This window comes from Phalacrocorax carbo, chromosome 3, assembly GCF_963921805.1.
Source record: "Phalacrocorax carbo chromosome 3, bPhaCar2.1, whole genome shotgun sequence".
NCBI classification, from domain to species: Eukaryota; Metazoa; Chordata; class Aves; order Suliformes; family Phalacrocoracidae; genus Phalacrocorax; species Phalacrocorax carbo.
In genome coordinates, this window is record NC_087515.1 from 5813304 (window position 1) to 5837061 (window position 23758).

At 41.0% G+C, this 23758-nt stretch overlaps 1 protein-coding gene across 1 annotated transcript in view; it reads right to left on the reverse strand.

The window, feature by feature from the left end:
* The window catches only part of PCNX2 (pecanex 2), a 159314-nt gene that overhangs the window by 118528 nt on the left and 17028 nt on the right, over positions 1-23758 (reverse strand). The window contains exons 6-9 of the mRNA XM_064445706.1: positions 17066-17213; positions 16752-16897; positions 15433-15526; positions 2646-2781 (exon numbers count right to left, since the gene is read on the reverse strand). Coding sequence (XP_064301776.1) covers positions 2646-2781; positions 15433-15526; positions 16752-16897; positions 17066-17213 — 524 coding nt within the window. The remainder of the gene's footprint in view (positions 1-2645; positions 2782-15432; positions 15527-16751; positions 16898-17065; positions 17214-23758) is intronic.

Consider the following 23758-nt stretch of genomic DNA (forward strand, 5'->3'; position numbering starts at 1 on the left):
AAGAAGCTGTGAACAAGCACAAACAGCATAAATATTACTAGTTAAAGAGTCTCCAATCTTACCATCACAATCCTTTCGAATACTGCTTTTGTCAGATTCTAAGGCCTTTTCTTCCTGCCTGTGTTTAAACTACAGCATTTCAGTTCTCCTCCTCCAACTCTACACCTGCACCCCTCACCAAAGCTTGTGGGGAGGGAGGGTTACCTACAGACTGTCAGCTGAAGCCTGCAAAGCTAGACAACAGGACAAAAAAAACCTCTGCAAAGTAATGGTTTCGTTCCAAAGTACACCAATAATTGATTTTAATGGGGGTAGAGGGGGACAGGGTGAGAAATAACCACTTATTTTTCTTTCAGGAAGAACGTGTCTGAGATTCCTAATCAGTGTAAAGCCTACTGGCTTTCAACCTCCTTCTAACCCCCCATTCTTAAAGATAATTAATCAACATTAGATAATATATCTATCTATTATGGAACTCTAGACCACATTTAAATTAGACTTATTTGTGTTGGATTAACTTTCCTAGCCAGAGAAGGGGATTTCTGTGTGAAATAACTGACCACCTTCTTGACTTGTAACTGTTAGAAGACCACAGATTTTCAAACAACCTGTCCACCTGCACAAAGGAATTGTTAGATTTTCTCTCAGATTTTTGGAATAATTTCTAATCTTCACTTTTCAGGAAAAGGAATTTCACATATAATTTACATGTGACTTAACGTATTGCTGCATGGCAGCTGGGAACCAACTCATTGATATTCTCAGTCTGCTAGCAAATGTGAGCTAAAACAGGCTAGCTTAAGCTTCAGAGAAAGAAATTCTAGTTTATGCATTTTATCTCAGGCCTCCAATGGACTAAAAGCGTACCGCCACACAGTGCCGGGTAGCACAGCGGCTATCAGCACAGGACAGTAACTCACTCGTGTTTCTGAGCATTCAGACATGCCAGGGGATGCTGGGCTGTTCGGCATTCTTTCGTTTATTAACAATTCTGAATAATTTAAAAGCTTTGAGACTGATTACAATCCTTTCACCACACTGATTTTAAAAATGTAAAAGTAGTTTAGATACTCCAAATCTTAATATTTCTATTACCACTTTAAAAAGTTGCTTAATTATGGAGTTGGGGCACCTTTAAAGAAAAAATATATTTTAAAATATTACAGTTGCTAATACTGGCACAGTTTTGTTTCTCTGGGGTCCCATTTCCCAACAAAAAGTAATGTGAAACTCAATCAACTGTAACCATTAACTTCACTCATCTAATCTAGATTGCTCACTATAACTAAATAAAAAATCAAAATCATGGCAGAGTCCATTAAAAACACGTGAGGATCTGATTATTCGGTCCTCAGAACAGCTTAACATGTATTTAACTGCGTGCGTAAGTGAACATTTTGGCTCCTGGGCAACTGTAACGTTTGGATGAAGTCCATTACGTGAGGTTTGCAGTACTTGGGCTGGAGTCAGATTTTGGAGCTGCATTTGGGAAAGCCAGTGACTTGCTCAGGGCTAGTCAGAAAGTCTAATTGTGCCTTCTATCAAAAAAGCGCTTGTAAGAATTCACTTCATAAATTTATATGGCATCAGAGACAGCCTGAAACCCTAGCTTCACTGAAATCAATGCCAAAACTTTTCCTGACTTACATAGGCTCAGAATTTCATGTTTAATAAAAAAAATTCAGAAACCAGGAAGTTCTGAAATTACTGCCTAGCCTTGTTACATATTTGCTATGCATTCTTGAGCAATACATCTTACTTCTTAATGGTGCACTTTTCCTGGAAGAGGGGGGGAAAAAAAAGGCATGATAATTGTTCTGTAATTTATAGGCAGGTTACAAGATTATAAATATGTGGAAAACATGAGCCTTTAGATGGAAGTCTCTGTCCAGATCTGAAATACACAATTCAGGACAATTTCCTGATTTTTAATTTAAAATAGTTCCTTTATACAAGTTGCTTCTAGCTCTAAGTTCCTGTGCAAAATCTAAAATGAAAGATAATTAACTGGCATTTTAAGGTTATTCATAAATACCAAACTAGAATTTGCCACAGAAGAAAAGAGAAGGTTAAAGTTATTATAAAAGGAATTGTAAAAACAGATTACAGCCTTAAGCTGTTGGTCACAAACCCCAAACACTGTAAAGTTCAAGTATGTCCACATATTACCATACAAACTGAACTCAAGGGCCTTTTTCTTTTACCAGCTGCACTGAGGAGGTGGCTTTGACATTCCACAACAGACATCCAGAAGTCTGGTTGCCCGACTCAGAAAAGTGAAACCAGAGAGGAGATTTTAGAATAATAATGAATCTGGAATAAACACTTCATACTATTAAAATCTGGTGGTGTGTCTAAAATCCTAACAGCTGTGTCTTCTTTCTTTCAAATGAAATAAGACCAAAGATACAAGCTCAGCTTTTTAGGTGATGGAGTCCTTAAGTACTCCCCTGGGACACCACTCAGTGTCAGTAGAAAGCAGCTGAATTGCATCCATCAACATAAAATACACCATCTCCCACATGAGCAATACCAGGCAAAGTAGTATAGAAAAAAAATCAACAAAAATGTCTCAGAACAAGCCTGCAGCGTTTGTTTATAGAGCAGTTTATCAAAATGCTAGAAACTGAGATATTACAATGTACCCGTGGGCTTTCGGAAAGGGTCCTTCGTGCCACCATCAGTAGGAGCTGCTGCTGAAGCGCACTCGCTGCTTGATCCCCAGAAGATGGTTCCTGGCTCTCCGAAGTGGTAGTACTAGAGGAGCTGAACTGTATTTCGCTGTGCACAGAGGGGAGAAAGGAAAGAGACTGTTTTAAGAAGCAGTATTTTCCTAGTATTTCTGAAACATTACTGGAGGAAGCCTGCTATTACGCTACCAATTGGCTCACAGGACATGGAGCCTTTTACCTCCATACCTGAAACCTAGCCCAGGCCCACAAAGCAGTTAACACCCAAATTTAGATGCACATGGTCTACTGCATCCACCACAGGGAAACAGATACTTCTATAACATCATTTTTCTGATCCTGAGATGAACACCTACAATGAATCACACTTCAGAAGTGCCTTTTCCTGTCCACTGACAATAATTCAGGTCAAGAGATGCATATCTACAGAGGAAAACTGCAGGGTAGCTGCTGCAGAGATCCTGGATTAGCTTTCAAAGCAGCTCACTTCAGCACCAAGCTAGTCTGGCTTCACCTGCACTGAATTCAGTGAGTACTAATTTACCCTACTGAGAATTCAGGCTACAAGAACTTCCTTCTGCCCTAGCAAGATGACAACTATACATGAGCTAATTCACATAAGGCTAGCTCAGATATCCCCCATACTGAGCGTAAACTCACCCGGGGAGAGCCCTCAGCAAGATGCTATTTTCTTCTCACCCCATGTTTACTGCTTTGTGCTGTAGAAACACCACACACTACCCGAGGAAATCTTCTGCGCTTACAGCAGCGATACCTGTCGGGCTGCAGTAATGGTGTGCTACCATGACATGACCGACTGGGTCTCAGCAAGAACTATATTGAAAAGAAATAATTGTCACTTGGGTAAAAGATCTGTTTTAAATATTTCATGCTTATTCTCTTCCAAATGGGGTTCATACATCTGGCGCCCTGCTCTGAGCTCATTACCCCCTGCCTCTGGATGCCTGCCTTGGGCTCTTATTACTATCATATCTGCATGAGGTGAAAGCACCTTGGTGCTCATGCAAAGTAGTCAATACCTATTTGTTCCTATTTTCCATAAAGACAAGCAAGAAGAAGCTAGAGTGATCCGCCTAGCATCAGCCAGAAAGCCTTTGGCAGGGCAAAGAATAAAACTCTCATCTTGCATACCCTATACTCATCCCCAAGCCACCTTATTAATTTTAGTTAAACTTCCTTGCCTTTGGGCACTAATTCCCAAAGCCTGTCATGTAACCCTTGTTAAGCTCAAAAAAAGGGCTTTAGAATTGTGGCTGACCTGCACATAACTGGCCATTAACTTAAGCTGAAGTGGCTAGAGCTGTGCTGGGGTAAGGTTCAATGTCTGGTTACTTTGAAGCAGGGCTGAAGAGTCACACCAACAGCTTGAAATACGTGCACTCTCTCCTTCTCCCCTCCAGGACTTGCTAGCTCTGCCTGGACCAACAGGAACACCAGCAGCCTTGGGATGCCACCAGAGGAGCCATCCTGTCCCTGGTCTCTGAGCCAGGCAGTTTAGTTTTTTTTCAAAGCCTTGATTGCTATCAGGCTTGGATCCCAGACCTGATATTCACCATCTGCCACTCCAGCAGAGCTATCAGCTGAGTAGAAATGAGAGCACCTCACGTTCCTGACTCTAATGTCTTCCCCTGCTCCTCCTGCTTAAAAGGCAGAAGCATGATCTCCACCGAGTCAGGACAGCTGGCATGTTCCCTTTGGACAGTACTAGGAAATGAGGACTTGGTCCAACACAAGCCACTTGATGTCCCGGCCACAAGGCAGCCCTCCATTACAGCGTATCTCCTTTGTGGGTCTTGTTTAGCACCTTGTCAGCAGTCAATAACAAAACAGTACAGAAGGGACGGGAACTGAGCCAAGATCCTGGATCTCAGCCGAAAGGTTTAGGCAGGAAAAAAAGGCAGGAAGCCCAGAGGCATGCCTCCCAGGAGGAAGATTCCCACAGATATGGGCTACAGATAGCCATGCCTTTTCCGTATTTTGAAGTGCCCTACTCAAGGGGAACCTTGTCCAGCTTGAGGGAAAGCAATGGATTTTTTTTTGTTCGTTTCCTCAGAATGAGCCGTCCTGTCCTTTTCTTTGTGGGTGCAACCCTGGGACTCCCTGTTCACAGCAGCAAAAAGGCAACCGTAGGCCAGGTTATGCAGGAACACTACCCTGGGAATTCCTGCCCAAAAGGTGACCCCACAAAACAGCAGGGGAAAAGAACAGTGGCCCTCCTAAATGGCAGAGCATGCCTTCCTAAATGAAGAGTTAATCTTCAATAACTTTCTGCATCTTTAGCTGTCTTTCTATAAAAGCCAAGTGGAGTCAAGAGGATTTCTAGATTGGATCACATCTTCTATCCCACATTTACCAAGAATGGAAATGGCAGAAGAACTAATAGATAGGCCAAGATATTCCCCTGGTACTCTGCTCTATCAGTTCTCAGAAATCAAAATTCTTTTACTCCTAAGACTTCTTCCAAGAATAAACTTAAGAGATCAAATCATCTCCCACCAGACTTGAAGATAACCGAAAAGCCAAGAAAGCCCATAGTCTGTTTTCTGTTTACAGAAGAAATTCATAGCTCCACCTATCAGCAACCAGCAGAAGAGTCTGCAAGCAGCTGGGACACTGACTGTGGGAAAGTGGTGTAAACTTCATAGGCCTGAAAGGGCAATTAGGGCAGAGAAGTTGGGAAGGCAGAGCTAGAAAAGCAACAATTCTAAAATCAGAAGCTGTCATCTGGCCTTCATCTGCTTCCTATGCCTTTTATTCATCAGCCTCCTCTCTCTGTATCTTCTTACTCTCCCCTCCTCTCCCAGCCCTTTCAGCTTCTGTTTGCTGCTTTTTTAGCTCCTTATCCCTATTTTCCACACAACCTCCTTCTGACATTCACTGATGCTGAATAGTTTGTACAGCTACTTAGAAGCTGTATGTCTTATCTGATGACATCGTTATCACACTGACAGCAAATACCAGTAAGAAATGTGATGGTAGTGTTTGTGTTTTTGTAAGCCTATAAACTAGGTTCCATAAATTTATTACCATATATAAATAGGAGCAAACACTCTCTAATCATAAAATCATTACAGCAGAGATGATCGCAGTGTAACATGGAATCCTGCTAAACAGAAAACATGTTCATTTGCAGAATCAAATTAATGTTATCAAGATCTACTACAGTAAACTACACTGCTAATGTAAGCAAAGGTATAATTGAACTAAATTTTGAATAATAAATTATTAACTAAAAATATCTTTGATAAACATACAGCCTATGCAGATCAAATACAAAAGCTACATAGCACCCTCTACTGATAACCGGTTACAAAAACAGGAAGTTTTTTCTACCTCATCATTCAGTTTTGTAAGAACACCGAGTAAACATAAGCTAGTTGAGCAATCATATAACACTGACAAAGTTTTAGTATAACCACATAGCACTGGAAAAATCTTCCTTCTCCCTTAATAGACTGTAACAGTTGCCTTTTACCACTGACAATTTGGCCCAAGCCATTCAAATATAACCCCGCCCAAGTCATCCCCTTTGCTAAGGATTAGCTAGCCTTGAGTCTGAACACCTCTCAAGGTAAGCTCATCATACCACAAAGAACTCCATGTTAATAAAGTTGTTTTACAGGTCTTGGCTAAATTTCATTTTAACCTTCAAAAAGGAGAAAGGACAAGGAACCTTGTAACCAACATCACAACAGCCACAACAACAAAGCACCTTCCTCTTGGTCCTCACGTGCTTAAAACCATGAAGAACCCACCAGACTGCTTCAGACAGCTGTCTGGGTCACTACAAAGTTCAACGGTATGTAATAAATATCCACAACATTAATAAATAATATAGCTGAAAGATATTTGTAATACTCACTAAAACACCTCTCTTAACTCAAAGCAGCTATGGCTGTGAAGTTTGAATAAGAGCCAGAGGGAACTCAGAGTTGGGAATCTCCCTTCTGCGCATCCAACGAGCAATCACTTCTGAGGTATTGGTCTGAGGTGCAGAGTACTTGCCAAAGTGAGACCCAAGTGATCCGGTTATACAAGAGCCAGCTAGTGCTAACAACATAGCAGGAACCCCAAATGCCCTTACTTTTGTGCCCTTTTGTGGTACGAACATAGGCGTCTGAACTGACATTGGAAGTACTGGATTGACAGCAGCCCATAGCTCATCAACGGCTCCTCAACTACTCAGTGTTGTTGCCAGCGTCTTCCCACCACCACCTCAGCAGCTTTGCTCCTTCTCACCTAAAATAGCCTCCTTGCCATTTCACGTCCCAATCACTTTTACACCTCATCACACGGGCCTCTTGCTACGTCTCTACTCATTGCTCATTAGATCTCCACTACAAAGCTGCCAGCACTAATCTGACCACAGTATTACATAATTCAGGACTGAGATTAAATCCACTAGTTGTGGATATTGCTTTTTTTTAAGCAGCAGATGCTTTACAGCACCCAATTGTGCAACCAAATAACAAGACCTAGAGTATATTAGAAAATTGAAATATGCAAAAATAATAACTGCATTAAAAATGGACAATTATGGGGCAACCCAATCATAGCAAACATGGAAAAAACATGAAGAGAAGGAGGCAATCTTCACTTTTTTTTTTTGTAAGAAATCAATAGTTTCAAAAAGAACACAATTAATTCAGAGTCCATATTTTAAATTTCTGTAGTGGTTACTTCTGAGGGGAGCTCAGACTAAAGATGAAATCTCTCTTAAATCTTGTTCACATTTTGCTACTCGCGCAACAGGATTTGGGAAGGATTTTTGGTACGTTTTAACTAGCAATGGTAACACCCCTGATGATAATAAGATAAATACCCAAATTCACAGAATGGCAAAGCTGGATGTACAGATCTACTGACGTAGTAGACAGAAAAGGATAGAGGATCACTGTTAAAGTCTTGCAATAGACTACAAAATGAGCAGTGGTACATACTGAAGTTCATTAAGCCAGATACTACGTATAGACAGAAGGGCCTTGTAAACACAACCAGTAGCGTTGTGGGCGACACGAAGGCAGTAGGTGATGAACGGCCGCCTTCGCAGGCACAAGAATGGGATCCGCTCCGTACGCGCTGCCTTCTCAGTACTCAGATTCTCTTCTGTAACAGGCGTGTAAATTGATACTTTGTAAGGCCACCACATTTCAGAGCAAAGACAAACGTACTAACAACTTTGAAAACAAACAGCATTTACTAGCTTATGAACTACTGAGGCTCCTAGCCCCGAGCGGGGCTTTGCTGCCATCATGTGGCAGCGCGGCCCCCCCAAGCTCCGAGCCCCGTTCTGTGGCAACACCCGCTTCCCCCCCTGTGTCCGCTGAGCGAAAGGGGGGCTAAAAAACCCTGCAAACACATGAAAGGATTTTGACTGGCCAAGCTAACGCAAGGGTTTCCTCCTTCCCTAGCAAGCCAGCAGGAAGACGCTACCGAGTTTGGAAGGAGTACTTTTCAGACAAATCAATGGCGTCATTATAATTCACACGTTACCGTTTCCAGCACGCACCACGCTCGTTCATGTGTCCAAGCAGCGCTACACACGGGCGACCAGCTCGTCTGGAATCACTGGATCCCAAAAGGAACTAGATAATATTTGTTGCATCCATTTGAAAACGTGCTTGGCTGCAGCACTGCACAACCTGCCAAGCAGCTTTAAGACATCTTTAAGACTCAGCAGCCTATTACTTGAGCAGTGGGTGCTCTTTGTTATTTGGGTCACCTTGCTGAGAAATATAAAGATGTTTTAGTGATACAGTATTTTGTAATTTTAAAATGGCGTTTTGAAACAGTAAAAATAAAAATTTAAAAATAATAATCTACTGGTAAGTCTACTTTCTCCTACGAGGGATAAACCCTCAAAGGTTCAGCGAATTTTCCAGCAGTGAACATACTAAAGTATTAATAGATTTATACAGGAGACATACAGCACCGCTAAGGCATTCAGATAGATACTTTCATGTAGCACAATGCACTCAAGCAGCTTATTCAGGGATGTGAACGTAAATCAAATAAGTTAACTCATTGATTTGAAGTTCTCTCTCTTGCCTAGGGCCAGAAACACTAGCACTCCACAACCGTACTGGTAGGTAACTTAAATTATTTTCTTAGTATTTCTCAGTCAGCATTTTGCTGCAGGTACTTCTTTTTAAGCAACTGGCCCTGCTGTTGCCAAAAAAAAAAAAAAAAAAAGGAGAAATTCTCAAAACAAGCAAAAAAATTTAAGCAAAAAATTTTTTTCTTAATGGAGTTCTGTATCTGTACTGCAAAGCATTTTAGACTCAAACTAAAATATAGCTTCTAAGAAGCCTGGTTTTAGTGTCAGAGCCTCACCTAAAAAAGTGAGGAGTCTTTTTAAATCTTTTTAAATCTTTTAAAAAATCAATACATGGGTATAATGATACCATCCTGCACAGAATTGGGAGTTTTAATATAGTTTTCTTCTCAGGAGTTTAACACAGGACAGAAGGAAATGGACTCAAGAATACAAGCAGTATTCTCGTAGACTGCATTCACTAAACCCCAGAGTATTCCTTGAAAGAAATATAAATGGCTAAAAGCTTCCACAGCTTGCACGGGGACAACTCCAGCTGACTTTAGAAGATCTAATACTTGATCTGAGAGACAGAATTGGCCTATCCTCAAAAAGCAGCTCTTCACTTTTTCTCTACTTAATAAAAAACCTCCACAAAAAAAAAAAATTTCCCTTGGAGCTACAAACATCTCTGTTTTTCAGGTAACACAGCGAGCATTCCCAAGTTGATATGGACATATAACCACATCAGGATTTTGTGTGTGGACTGCCTTCTGTATTTTTTGAAGAGTAGTAAACCATAGCACATACGTGTCTGCACAAACATGAAAGAAAGCTCCATGCTTTAAACAGAAAAGAAGAATGCAAGGATGCAGAGAAGAGTGCTCAGACACCCATAAATACCACTGGGTATCTAGCATGACCCTACACTGGCATGTTCTTCAGGGATGTTTAATGATCTGTTCTCATCTCAGATCTGAATACCCATGAACATGTCAGAGTTGGATAGCAATATACCTTTGCAAGACAGCATGGGAAAATGGGAAGCATAATCATTTCACAGATTATCATGTGAATACAGCCAGTTATTTAACAACTTTATACCTAACTATTAAATTTTGATATTGGATCTTGTGTTCAAGGTTTCTCCAAACACTATGCCTTTCATTACTAAGAACACAACTTTACACACAGTAAAAATTTAGAATACATTTTTGGTAGAAGCAATACTATTTTGATAATTCCTGTGTAGTTAAGTGTGTTACATTAGTGCCCTCAAGTTTACTGTAAGCTTACTTTTTCTGCCGTTCGCAACGAAAGCGAAGGAAGCAGATACAGGCTATACATTCAGGCAGTACATTATTTTAGCATTTGATACCTGAGAAAGAAACTGCGACAGTTTACATTAGTTGAACAGAGTTTTTCATAGATGTGAAACCTGGAAGGACAACATGCCTGTAGACCAACCTCTCATATTCAAATAATTTAGAAACACAGAGCAGTATTTCATACGCATGTTGAGGGCAACTATGTTAGTGAGAGCTATCAAATACTGACATGCGTTTCTTCAATATGTGTGTACACACATGCTGAAGGCGCTCAACTTTCAATACAAGAGCCCCAGTATGCAAAGAAAGCAAATTTAGAGAAGTATTTAAACATTTAAAGATATATTAGCCTTCTACAGCAAGGATGCACAGAATATATGATTGCTGTTAAATGTATATATTGGCACTGATATATACTTTATGGCCCTATTAGCCTCTGTAGTGGGGACAGATCATGCAACTCATGCAAAAGTCATTCATTCTATATAATTTCTGTAATTTTAGGGGCTTATGCTTTCACTGATATTTATGAGCCACTTTACATGTAATGCCTAGATATAAATGTGAGGTATCGTGTTCTTTTTGACTGCTTATCAAAACTGATTCAGTTACTTAATTACAAGAGAAATTCAAGGTAATTACAGAAATTCCTGGGAAACATCTGCTTTCTGTCACAGAGTGGCAGAGAGAAAGGTGTGTCAGGGTGACACCTCCTTATTTGTAAGACATTTATTAACCCAGACTTGTTTCTACTGACCCCAGAAACCAGCTACATACTTCTAACAATGCTTTAATGTATACATTCTTTCAGCTCAGATCTTTTTAAGGATGTGCTCTTGTCAGGGATTGTGGGTTTTACTTTGTATCGCTAATCTAATGGGAAGAATTTTAACTTGAAATTGTAATTGTTCTGTATAGGTAAGATGTAAATCTAGTGGCCATTTGGTAAGAAGTCAAACTAACCATGCAGAAAGGCAGCTCATGCTTATACCAGGCACCTGTTTTACACAAATGTGAACTTTCTCACCCTTATCTGCCTTCCCAGAAGCCAAGCACATACTCAAAACACACAGCATAGAAGCATTAAGGATTTATTGTAAGAGAGACAAAGGCTGATAAAGAACTGAATGCAATGGGGCAGAAGAATGGTTTTCAGTTTCTCACTCCAGAACAGATTCAAATGGTCCTTCTGTAACTACTTTCTAACATAATCATGAGCTGAGAATACAGTTTACACTTTGTCTTGTCAAAGCCTGTCACAAAGCAATTTATGGCTAGAGGTGAAGCTGGCAAGGTAATGGGCACATCAAATTTAGGGGCAATTAGCTCAGCAGGGAACCATTCCACAGGGACTGCTGGCAAGAGGTGTTGCTGGCAAGAAAACAGACAAAAGTGGGGTCAGGGTAATTACATGGACAATAATTAGGCAATTGATTAGCTACCTGCCAGCATTTAAATAACTTACCCAACTGAATAACAAGAATCACCTGCCAAAGTGAGGGCTGAGACAGTGAAGGAATTATCTTCTTTTGGTGATCATTACAACATAAAAACTTCCTTTAAATTTAACTCGGCTAACTTAAGTTTTTAAATATTTTATAAGCTGGACTGCTGGACCAGTGAGAGACAGTTTGGAGAGAAATAAATGTGGAGACAATCTGAAACAATTCTAATTCTCAGTAACCTTTGGCAGAATGAGGGGTTAATTTTAGAAATAATAGACTGTTTACGCTATATTTAAGAAGCTCTGAAAATTTCCAGGACAAGGACTGCAGGTACAGGCAATATCCTTCATTAGGACAGCTGCTATAGTTGAAAATGCAAACAATAAAACTAAAAAACAAGAACAAATTAAAAAAATCCAAAAGAAGAAAAAGTAGAATCTAGTAGAATATATATTAACACTGATAAACTGGGGAATACTCCAAAGGTCATCTCACAACACTGCAGAGCCAAAAAGAGGTGATGAACCGCTGATATTTGACAAGACAAAGTGTAATTCCATCAAAGAGCATTGCTTCGAAAGTCAAGGGCCTTTGAAGGAGGAAAGCACAGACTCGTCCAAACTTGGACATCTGCTTTCTCTGGCACACTGTAATCCATCGTTGTCCACCTAGCCTTTTATAAGCAAAGGAAGAGTAGGAAACACACAAAAGCAAAGAAAAAACCAAACAAAACCAAAAACCCATAACACAGCATCGCTTCTGTGACAGAGCGACATTGTTAAGATTTTGCATTATTTGCAAGGAATGGATTTCAGAAGCCATGCCAAGATGATAAGATAAAATGTTAGGCCATAGAAATGCTGCTTTAATTTCAGTTCCTAATAATCTGTCATGAAATACCACACTAGTTAAGACTTTACTACTGGACCAGACCATGGTAGGATTCAATAGGCAGAAATAGCAAGTTATAATTTGATTTTAAGATCGTTAAATATTAGTTAGTCTGCCTCAAGGCTTTCTTTAATGTCTTCTTTTGAGTAATATTTAAATACCTTCTCCAGTTTTGCATAACTTAGTTAAAAGGTATTTACCTATAGCCAATTCATAAGGCAATTCCATTGTTCTTGACAAACCAGGCAGCATTCATACCCTCCCCCGTCAAAATTCCTTCCCCCTTTACCAGCTGCACTGTTACCCAGCAGCACCACAGCTCCTACCATGCCAGCACCTCTGAGCTGCTGCTTCTCCCAACAACACCCCCAAAGCAAGAGGCCTCTTGCCATCACCTTGCCTGGGCCAATTTTCCTCCTCGTAGAGGAGCACGTCGGACTCGGTCCATGCACATCCACATAGTTACTCCACTGGCTCAACTCAGTTTGACATTTTCCCTTTGGGAGCAGCTTAATGTTAACACTATAAAGCAAGCACGACTGGTGAAAAGTGCTTTAAGAGCTTATACACACATACTGCAGACCTATCTACTGTTCTCTGTAAGCTTATTCTAGATTCTGAAATTTGGGGTCCCCAAGATCAAAACCCTATCCCTCCTATTCAAGGAAGATGCCGCGCCTTATGTCCAGGCATTAATTTTCTCCCGCCTCCTTTCACAACATAAAATCCAATTTGGCTGGCTCATTAACGGATTCAGATGCCAAGCCTAAAGTTGTTGTTTCTGCATCATCTCAAGTACTCATGAAGAACTACTGTCAGAGTCATTGTCTTCTCCTTAGTTAACTTTCTGATGGGCTGGGAGATAAGCCAAGGATGTCTCAGAGATGCCTTCCCTATCTCTTTTCTAATATCCTTTCATAACAGCAGCACCTCCTGTTGGTATGGACTACTCACACAATGAACATCTCCACCAAAGGAGGGCCCACCCTCAAGGGAATAATTTCTGTCAAGAGCTCTCCACAGACAGACATACAGAAGAGACTGTAACTGAAGCAATCATCATGCCTTATGCTTTATTTTATGATATTTGCCTTGTTCTTATTACTGAAGATGATCATTAGTTAATAACCGATTATTTGGCTTATCTATAACCATGGATAAGAAAATAACCTGACATAAGTGATGTGCAAGCCTGCAGGTGGGGATAGGAGGAAGCGGGAAGGAAAGATGCCTCATTCCTGAAATGTCTTTAAAGCAGAAAATAGAGGGGCAAATCCTCTATTTTCTATATGCTGTAAGTGTTCCATATTGTCTAAATACAAAATTACTTGGTAGTGAAAACCTAAGAAAAAACAAAACCCCTTTCCTTCCTGTGCTCTTCAATCTATGCACAGATGGTAGGAACTGCCCATTGAACAAACAGCTCTGGCTAATCTCTCTGGCCCAAACATATTACAAACTGCCCTTGCAAAAACCACCTTGAGCGTGCTTCATGCTTCCTTGTCCTGTTTCCTTGTTTTTCATGTGAACTTAAGCTTTGTACTTTCCTTCACGCTGCTCTGTTCTTGGAAAAGCTCTTGTGTTCTGTCTTCCCATTTACTCCCATGTAGAAACCAGTCCTTGCTGGTTTGTTCTGTTCCCTAGTCTGAACTGTCACTGTAGTCTAAGACTTCTGGCAAAGGTGCTGATCTTTAGAAATTAAATGCATGTAAATGGCTGCAGAGAATCTATGAACTTGCTTTTGTTAACAATGTATAGCAGACCCCTTAGAAATTATTCACCTCCCCAGAGGCCTGCGGACCACAAACTAAAAACCAGCACTTAACTATAGGACAGGAAGAAAGAGATGTCACATAAGCTTCTAGCGAAGACAGATTCAGGTGGTCTTATATGAGAAGGAAGATTGCTCTTCTTTTCATGAAAAGAGATTAACTGATAAATGTCATGGGACAGTAAACTATTTCTGAATTTAGGACAGATTCAAGTTCATAGTTATATGACGGGGGAGGAGGGGAGTATTCTGTGCAAGGCGAAATGAAGAGAGTTGCAAGAGTTAAATAGCCCCAAAGTAAAATGTTCGATTTCAGGTCAAAATTGAACTCTACCAGGTTGGGGTTTTTTATTTTGCTAAAGACAGACAGAACACTTCTATGTTAGATAAAAAAATAATTTGAGTTTTAAATCTTCACCCACTATTAAAAGCATTATTCTCATGTCTCTCACAGTAACATTCTGTCCAAAATGCTAATACTGTTCTTAACACGGTCCAAAGCTTTTCAAAAGTCTCCACTGAAAGCCAAGCACTTGAAGAACAATATTTACTATTAACAGTGACCCTTCTCAACCCCTCACTCAACTTTTCCAAATGCTGCATTAACAGTATGAAAAACAAGATTGTTTAATAAAAATACTTATGAAGAGTTAAAATTCTTTTTACAGATATGCAAACAACAGGTCACATAGGAGAGTGTGGAAACCACCGTAACGAATATGGGATTTATGGGGATCACTCCAAAAACACCTTTGAAAAAAGAAAATTGTTCAGACATCTTTTCAGGGTGGCAAACTATCCTGCAAGGTGAACGGCTCTGCTGCTAGAACCCACAGGAAGCAGGGTCACTGGCTGATACGGACACAGCGCTAAAAATCTACAAAGGTCCCAACAGGCATGGGAAACAAGCAAGAGAAGGTTGCGAGAATGGCTGGTAAGAGCCCACTTCGTTTTATTTACAATCTTATTTATAATCACCACACTTCACTTTCTGGGAATAGCCAAAGTCATGAAAGCACAGTGGAGAGTTCTGGTTTTCTTTTTCACTCTTCCTTATCGATATTGTTACAAAGCAGTCACTGTTTTAGCACAAAACAAACAAAGAAAATGCATGCTTTGAGGTCTCTAGAAGAGGTTAGCAAATTTATTCTCCAGTACTCCTCTTCACATGTATCCTTCACAACTACAATCAAGTTTCATAGCTTCTAGCAATGAAAACTTTTAATATTTTTAAAAATAAGGGCTTACTTACTGAGCGTTTGAAATACAATCGCAATTTGATAGCTGATGTCGAAAATTCCCTTCCTTCTGACAGCCAGCCTTTAAATAACAGGATCTAATTTCCCCTTTAGAAAATACAGAGGAAAAAAAATCAGTTGAGTGATAGAATCATTTGTTTTACAAAGTTTATAAAAAAATACAGGTCAGGCACATTTATAAATATAGTTTTCAGTCTGTGCGCCAGGCTTATTTTAGACTTCAGAAAGTAAATTAACATTTGAACATCTGAAAACCTGAGACAAGTCAAAACACAAAAGTTACAGTGAAAATTCAAAAGGTATGTAAAGTAAATGCGAAGCCCATCTATCAACACAAGCTCACTGTAAAATGTGAAGTCATCAGATTTTTTTCTTTCAGTTCACAAAGGTGAGGTCAGGAGGTACAAAGCAGGGGAAAATTCTGCTAGAAGTGTAGCCACTGCTACTCCCTCCCTCCTTGCATACGCAGCAAGAAGTGAAGGGTCACTGCTCATTGACCCAGAGGTCATGCCATCTGCCTGACCAGCAGCTGCTGCTCTCAGCCCCACAGCACACCAGGAGCTGCAGGGCTGCCAGCACGGCCACGAGGAATCGGCAGAAAACCAAAGCATCTCTGGCGTCATGAACGCAGCCACCACGAGCACTCATTGCACAATGGTTTTGAAGGCAGCTTTAAGGGAAACATGGCTTTTGGGACAGCTGCCTTTCAGAGGTATGGGCCAGTGCCCCTCACAGGGCACTACCCGGAGTTCAGACAAACCAACCACCAAGTGTATTTCAGCTTTAGCCGCTAGGAATAGCTGCAGAGCAGCGGCATACCAAGCACAGGCATGGGACAAGACTAGGTGGCTTGTTAATTCCCTTGACAGGGGGAGCAGACTGCAACTCCAAATGAGAGCAACCACCACACTATGAGAGGGAGTTCAGTCTGAGACAGCTGAAGAACAAAACAGTAAAATGGAGGAATGTTTTGCCCAACCAGGCCAGTGCTAAACTCCTCACCAGGCAGAAAGCACACAGGTTCTTCTGCAAAGACAGAAGTAAACTTCTGGCCCAGCCAGCATTTTTTGAGGATGATGTTTGGAAGATAATCTTCATGCACAGTGTAAGCCTCAGGTCTGTGATGGTCGCTGGTGGATTTTGAAGACTCTACTTATTGCTGACCTGACTTTAAATTACTAAGCCCTTTTCTTTCATGCATACAGAAAAACATGCAACTGATAGTAGACAAGAGAAATATCCTTGCAGGGCATCTGAAGTTTCTATAGAAATTTACTCACACACTGTAATTATCCCAACTACAGAAACTCACCATTTTCATCTATGAACACGTGCATTGCATCCACGGATAGCTCATCTTGCACAGATGCCTCAGGTCCACTTATTACTTGCAAGACAGAACTGTCTTGCTGAGAAGTTACTCGGTAGATTATCTGCCTTTGCCTGTTGCCCTGGTAACTTGACACAAAAATGTTTCAAAACTACTATGAGGAACTTTTTTCTTGTTCTCAATAAAACAAAAAGAAAGAGAGGTTAATTAAAAGTTTATGTCATTTCTACTCAGTGAAACAAAACAGCTTACATCATAACTTTGAAGTACAAAATTGTAAAGTAAACTGGCCTTACAGTGCTGCAAATTTGGCAGACTCTGGTAGCACCGGACTAGTACTAGCACGATCTTGGCTTTGTACATCTGATCTTTCCTGTTTAGGAAGTTGCTCACAGTGCTTTTCTGTTCCCACCATTTCTTCTTTTCTCTCCGTCATCTGGCTATCTGGAAAACAGGGCAGTGAAGTGGAGCCACTCTGCAGATGACTGTCAAGAGTTTTGTTCATTAACTACTGAACAAGAGCATCTAAAAGTGAAAAGCTAAAACACTGCAGTAATTACTGGTTTTATGGAAAACGTTAAAATTAGTTAATACAATCACAGAAACCTGGATGAGGAGGTACTCTGACTCGAGGAGGCTGTGTGAATGGGTTGTTTCAAGAACAGGCTGTGTGGAGCGAAGGACAAACAAGAGACAATTTCTGCTTTGCTTCTCTTATTGTTTCAGAGGGAAGCAATCTGTCCCTAACCTAGAATGTTTCCCTGGGGGGCCATAATTTATCCCCGAGATGTGTATACTGGCAGCTGAAAAGCAGCAATTCCCCTTTTACAAAAGGGAAAGCAGCAACTTCAAAGGAAATAGAACTCTTGGACCCAAAGCAGGTAGCTGCCTAATCCCTCTTCCCCACCGGCCACACACCTGACGCAGGACAAAGGCCCAACTGGCTAAATAATTCCACAGTAGGTTTTCCTGTGCTTCGAAAACACAGAACTATAGATTTTAAAATATACATGATGGACTTGTCAGATTTCTATTATTCTGAATACCAATTAAATTTTTATTACCTCTCTGCACATGTATGTCATTTACTGATACATGTGTACAACTTTCAAAGAACAGTCTCTTTTAGTTACTAACATTCATGTGAAGAATAGTGAAACATTTTGCAACTGTGCTTCAGTGTGTTAGGATTTTAAAGTGCAACTAAGACAGTAATTTCATCACCACCACGTGCAGTTGCACAATTAAATGCTTTAAATAAAAAAAAAAAGGAACGGTTTTGTGGTGCTTATTGGAGATGCTTCAGTGAGTCCTGTACCTTCTTGCACTAAGCAACATGTATTGAAATGTACTTACTGAGACTTCTTGCAATACCTGCTGTTTAAACACCTTCAGAATTTAATCAAGAGAAAACCACAGAAATTCCCCTCATAGAAATTCCATTTGTTAAACCATACTGCCTACCAATACAGCTACCATCCTAACCTGCAAGAGTTGCCAGTCAAGAAATAGTGGCATCATAGCTAAGATGGTCTAAGGACAAAACAGATTCAAGGCCCATAGAAAGACATAATATCTTTTATTACGCCAACTGATACAACTGAAAAAAGCAAACGAGCTTTTGGATATACAGACCTTTCAGATCATCTGTCTTGTTTTCCTCCAACCATATCAGCTGATCTAATAACACATTACGTCTACAAACCAACCTACCTTCAGAAGTTAAGACATCTCTACACCAGTTTCAACTCACAGGACACACCCCTCTAAAACCCTGAAGCCTCAGACACTCGCACACAGCCACTTTTCACTGCAGACATTTCACACTTACTTTGGGGCGGGGGGCAGGGGCAGATCCGGAAGCATAAGAACAACTTTAATTGTACCACCATGTCTTGTCCCAGCAGGTCTCATCCCTTAATGGGAAGCACAAGCAGCACCAAGCCTAAAGGGTCTCACTGGGGCCCCAGACACCCACCAGCCAGGGTACCAGGGGCGAGAGGGAACAGGCAGTAGAGATACAGACACCACGTAACTCTCGCTTGGAACAGCGGCAGTCCTTCGGCTTCCCCAAGGAGGAAAAAAAAGAATCTCACTACAACACTGTAAATGTTCCGAGTGTCCTGCTCTCTTTCTGTAGGACATGATGACCAAAGATCCTGGCTTCTTGTGCAATGAATACAATGAGCGTAAGTTTGGTTTAGGGAAATCGTTTGTATTTGTTGTGCATGGAGATAAAATTCAACAGGTCTTCCAGATCTACTTTCTTCTATTGGGGGGGGGGGGGGGGGGGGAAATGGGGAGGGGATCGAGGAAGGGATCACCCAACACTTTTTTCCTTTCCTAATTAAATAGTTAAACTCCATCTTCAGCAGAAACTGTGCCTTATTTAACTGTGGCATTTCTGAAGCATCCCCTTAATGATGTAACTCTATCTGAGGGAGGTGATGGAGCCACAGACACCTAATCAAAATCACCTTCCTAAAGGCTTGGACTGTTCAAGCTGTAAGAATAATTGATAGGGATCAGAAACTGTGGTTTTAATAATCTAATTGGTCCCATATTGCCCAAAACTAGCTCTAGGGCTGGAACAATTAAAAAGGTCTTTTTAATTTGATTATCTGGTGGTTTTAGAAAATGCCTCTCTCTTTTCCATTCCAAACCACAAGCCTTGCAGACTTCTTTTCCCCACAGTGGTAAAGAGTCATAATAATAAAAACATAAACATACGGCTTCTTTACAGGCTTTATATGCCAATCAGACAACACCCTGGTGATGAGCCCTTCCAGCACTGGAAAGGTGGGCCATGATGGGTGACTGGTTTTCATAATTATTACTCATTTTCTTCTGAGTGACTTACACTTTCAGTATTTAAACAGAGATAGAGGTGTCTAGACTAGGAGTGTTCTGACAGAGTATGTAATCAGCTCCACATCACCAAACGCTCGTTGCGTGGAAATTGTGCCGGCAAAGCTCAAGTTACTAGGATCAACCCTCTCCAAGAGCAAGAGAATACTAAAAAGCACAACATGGCAGTGTACCTGCACCTTCCCCGAGGTCTCCTACTGGAGCCATTTACCCTGAGCCACCAATCCACGTCTCTGGTGTACACAGGGCTGGGCTCACAGAAGCCCCAGGCTCAGACCCAGGTTCTGCAAGTAACTTCATAATTTATCTGGAAATTACATGTCACATGGCTCAGATATGCGAGGTGCAACTATCAGGATTCATGGCTAAGTCAGGCTTGGGGAAGGGTGATTCAAAGAGAGTCCTGTGCGAACAACCAAGTTCAGGTCTGTACACCATTTCTGTAACCTGGCTGAGCACTAGATACATCCTTCAGTTGTGCCGGAAAAATCCTTACCGGGATAAATATTTCTTAAATGTCCCATATGGGTATAAGATACTTCCTATAAACCTTTCTATCTGAACTAAAGATTTGTAACAGCATGGCAACATTACTTAAAAATGTAACATCCCAACACTGACAGATGAGTTCCTAATTTAAATGCAATTACACTTCCAAAATCTCCTTTGCCAAGTAACTTTTTCATTTGTGGAACAGATTTTAGGTATCCCAAGTCACCTTTGTAGACAAGCTTTTGGTCCACACTGGGAGGAGGCTGAAAACAGTTTTACAGTTGAAATGGAGCAGCCCTTGTACATATAGTAATCACAATAACTCATTGTCAGTGTATCTCAACTTTAAAGTTGCCTTATTAGGTAATTAGAATGAAATTTTATTGCTCTGTAACTTTTCTCCAAAATATTTTTACTATTTTGTGCCCTCTCTCCAGAGTCTCCCTGACATTCTTCCTCATCTTTTGCTTGTATATCCCTATCCCAATCTCCAGAATTCACTCCTGTAAGTTAAAATGCCACTGTTGTCATAATTTTAAATGCCATCTGTTCAAGGATAATTAAGCTAATTAAGCCTGAATCTCTTCTGTTCATTAATTGCTCTGCTACAAAATCTACTTCCTTCCACAACACTATGCTCCAAAATAAAAAGCTTTGCTTTAAAATATATCTGTTATCCGTTTGGCCGCAAAGATAATTGATTCAAATTGCTCTATGCTTTTGTTAGCACCAGCATGAAACAAAAGCTTTATGAGTTGTGAACTATCCCATACATATCTCTGAAGAATATATCCTAAGGACATTCCCAACCCTTTCTTCACTGACTGCTTTAGCAGAAGCATCTACCTTACGTACTTTATTGCCAACCCAAATGTGTCTATTATGCCACAAATACATTAAAAGAAAAATCTGGCGTTAAAGCTGGTCACTCACCAAACGACAGTGCCAAGGAACCCGACACAGTCCAAGAACTGCTATAAAAGTTTAACACGGGCACTGAAGAAGCGTGTGGGATTATCCGTTAATCAGGATTACTATGCTAACTCTGAAGCAATAGGAAAAACTAGTGATACTCACTGTACCTGCTACAGGACCGGGAGACAAGCACAGAACTGAGTTGCTCCTAACAACCTCCTAGGCCAGCAGCAGAGCTGGGAATAAAATCAAGGTTTCTGAGGTCTCAGGTAAGCGGTCTAATCATTATACCTAACAATTATGTCAGGACACAGACCTCTGAAATAACATCATGGTTTCTTTACAGGTGTCAGCCTTGTCATCAAACATACTATTACCCCTTTCATTTAAAGACTGAAATTTTAAAATCTCAACCCGTCAAGCCTTAAGCATTGAGTATCAGATTTAGAGAACTGAGTTCTGCACCTCATTTCCTCCCCATCCAGAGGGGCATCATATGACACATGGTCTCTCTCTGGCATGAGAGTCGGGGAAAGCTCACAGCTTCTCCGAAAACAGCTGGCACCTGGCAGGGCCATGTCTCCTAGGTGCCACCAACCTGCCTGCACACTCCCCTGCTGTCACCTCCCACCACAGCTGTCATTTGGGCTGGTGACTCAATGCACAAGATCCCTCTTCCCCATGATTATATGGCAGGCGATAGCCCTCTTCCTCACATGCAGGGCCAAAAACCGAGGAGTCTAAAAATATCCACAGGAGTATGTTTTATTTTTCTTATAGGAGAAGGGTAATTGCTTGGGATCCAGAAGAACTCACTCGAGGTTGTGGTTTGTGCACTGCCCAGAATGATGAGTACCTTTTCTAAAAAAAGCCTGCAAAACATCTAAATTCAGGCCACGCAGTCCTGGTTTAGATTCTCCTGTGCCGGTCCCCACCACTCCCATGGCAGGCTTTGCTCCCTGGGTGATAACATTGCCTGTCCTAGATCACAAGACAGCTGTGCCAAAGGGGACATACATGAGTTTTTGCCCTGCATAAGTCTGATGCACAAGTCCTCTTACTCAGTTCCAGATATGTCAGAGGGACCCAAAGCAGCCAATAAACCCATCTTTCCTTATGCTTCTCAAAGACTGAAGAAAATTTGCAGTTGCTCTTCAACAGGCTTTCATTACGTGGGTGGTGCAAGTTTGATTCAAGACTTAAAGGACACTGGCCTGAAAGTAATTTTTAGCCACAGTGTCAGTGGTACTTTCTCACGATCTAGAAGAGGTGGGGTGGCAACAGAACAGCTCTTAGCTTTTTTATGTCCTCTAACACAATAAATCTGGCATCCTTGGTAGCATAAAGCAAGGTTTTAATTTTCTTGTACTGCATTCTACAGCTGTCTACTGGCAAAGGCTTCCGTGGTCAGGACAATCTCTCTCCTGTTTCCACAGAACTCAAGTTCTGTGAGGGAGCACCCATAACAAAGACCCATCCATGACATTCACTCACTTGCAAGACTGTTCTGATAAGCACGTTTCCCTGCCTTCTCTAAATTATGCAAAACGTCAGTTTTCTTGGACACAGCACTGAATATCCAGCTTTCCAGGAATTTGCCAAGTTTCTCACGTTGCCTAATAAACACCTTTGTGGGGTGCATTTCATGCTCATTTGGGCCAGGCATCTAATATTAGCTTTTGCCAATTAGGCGGTTTGCAAGGTTAAAAGAACAAAAACCAAACACAACCAACCTCCTCCCTCAAAACAACGGGCGCATAGCTTGAGTTGCTCTGCATTCCCCCCACACACGCCTTTTTTCTTTTTTGAACAACCGCTTTAATGTGGGAATATTGTTTATTCAGATCTCTTCTAAGACGTTACTTTGTTAAAGCATATTTGTAATTGCAAGACTGTAAACAAATTAGAGGCTTTCTCATTCCTAAAATCCAGTCTTACTGTGGGGAACCTGCCAGTAATGACAGTAATTTATTTTAGCAAACAGCACATTCTGACTAGGCTAGAAAACAAAGCCTCCTCGCTCTTAAAAATAACTGCCTTTGAACTACCTCTCCCTAGCTTAAAGAGTTCAGATTTAATCTCCGTTTTCCCACAACGCTGGTCCGAGGTTCAGGAGACACCTCGCAGCGAAAGGAGCTGCAGCCGCCGCCCCCACTCGTGCAGGGCACCCCTCTTCCCAGTCCCGCTCCTTTCCCAGGGTGACACTTGCTGTGCCCACACCGCAAACGAGCGGGGCCGCTTAATTATACAGGCATGCAGCTCAACTTCACCAACTCACAAACATACGGACTTAAGAAAATAGGAAAGTTGGAAATTTCAGTTCAAGTTGCTTTAAGTAACTTCTTGGTTTGAGGGAAGACTTAGAATCCTCCTCTTTCCTCAGGATCCAGCAAGAATCTCGTTTGCCAGTTCTACAGCAGAATAACTACACACACATTAATAAAGCTCTGGTTTGTTGGGGGTTTTTGGTCACTGTGGAATCTAAGTCTGATTTATTCTGATCGCCCATTGCTTGCTTTTATGCAGCAATCTTTCCTATTCATATTACCTGAGGGCACAAGTCTGAAAGCCTTTTGCAGATTAGCTGCACTTTTTTATTTTTAAACTTACATCTGAAATTTTTCTCTCTTGTCTTTTCTAGCTAAGTCACATCACACAGAAGTCAAATTCTTCTGTAAATACTCCTTTTTATAGTTGAGGAATAGCAAAGATCT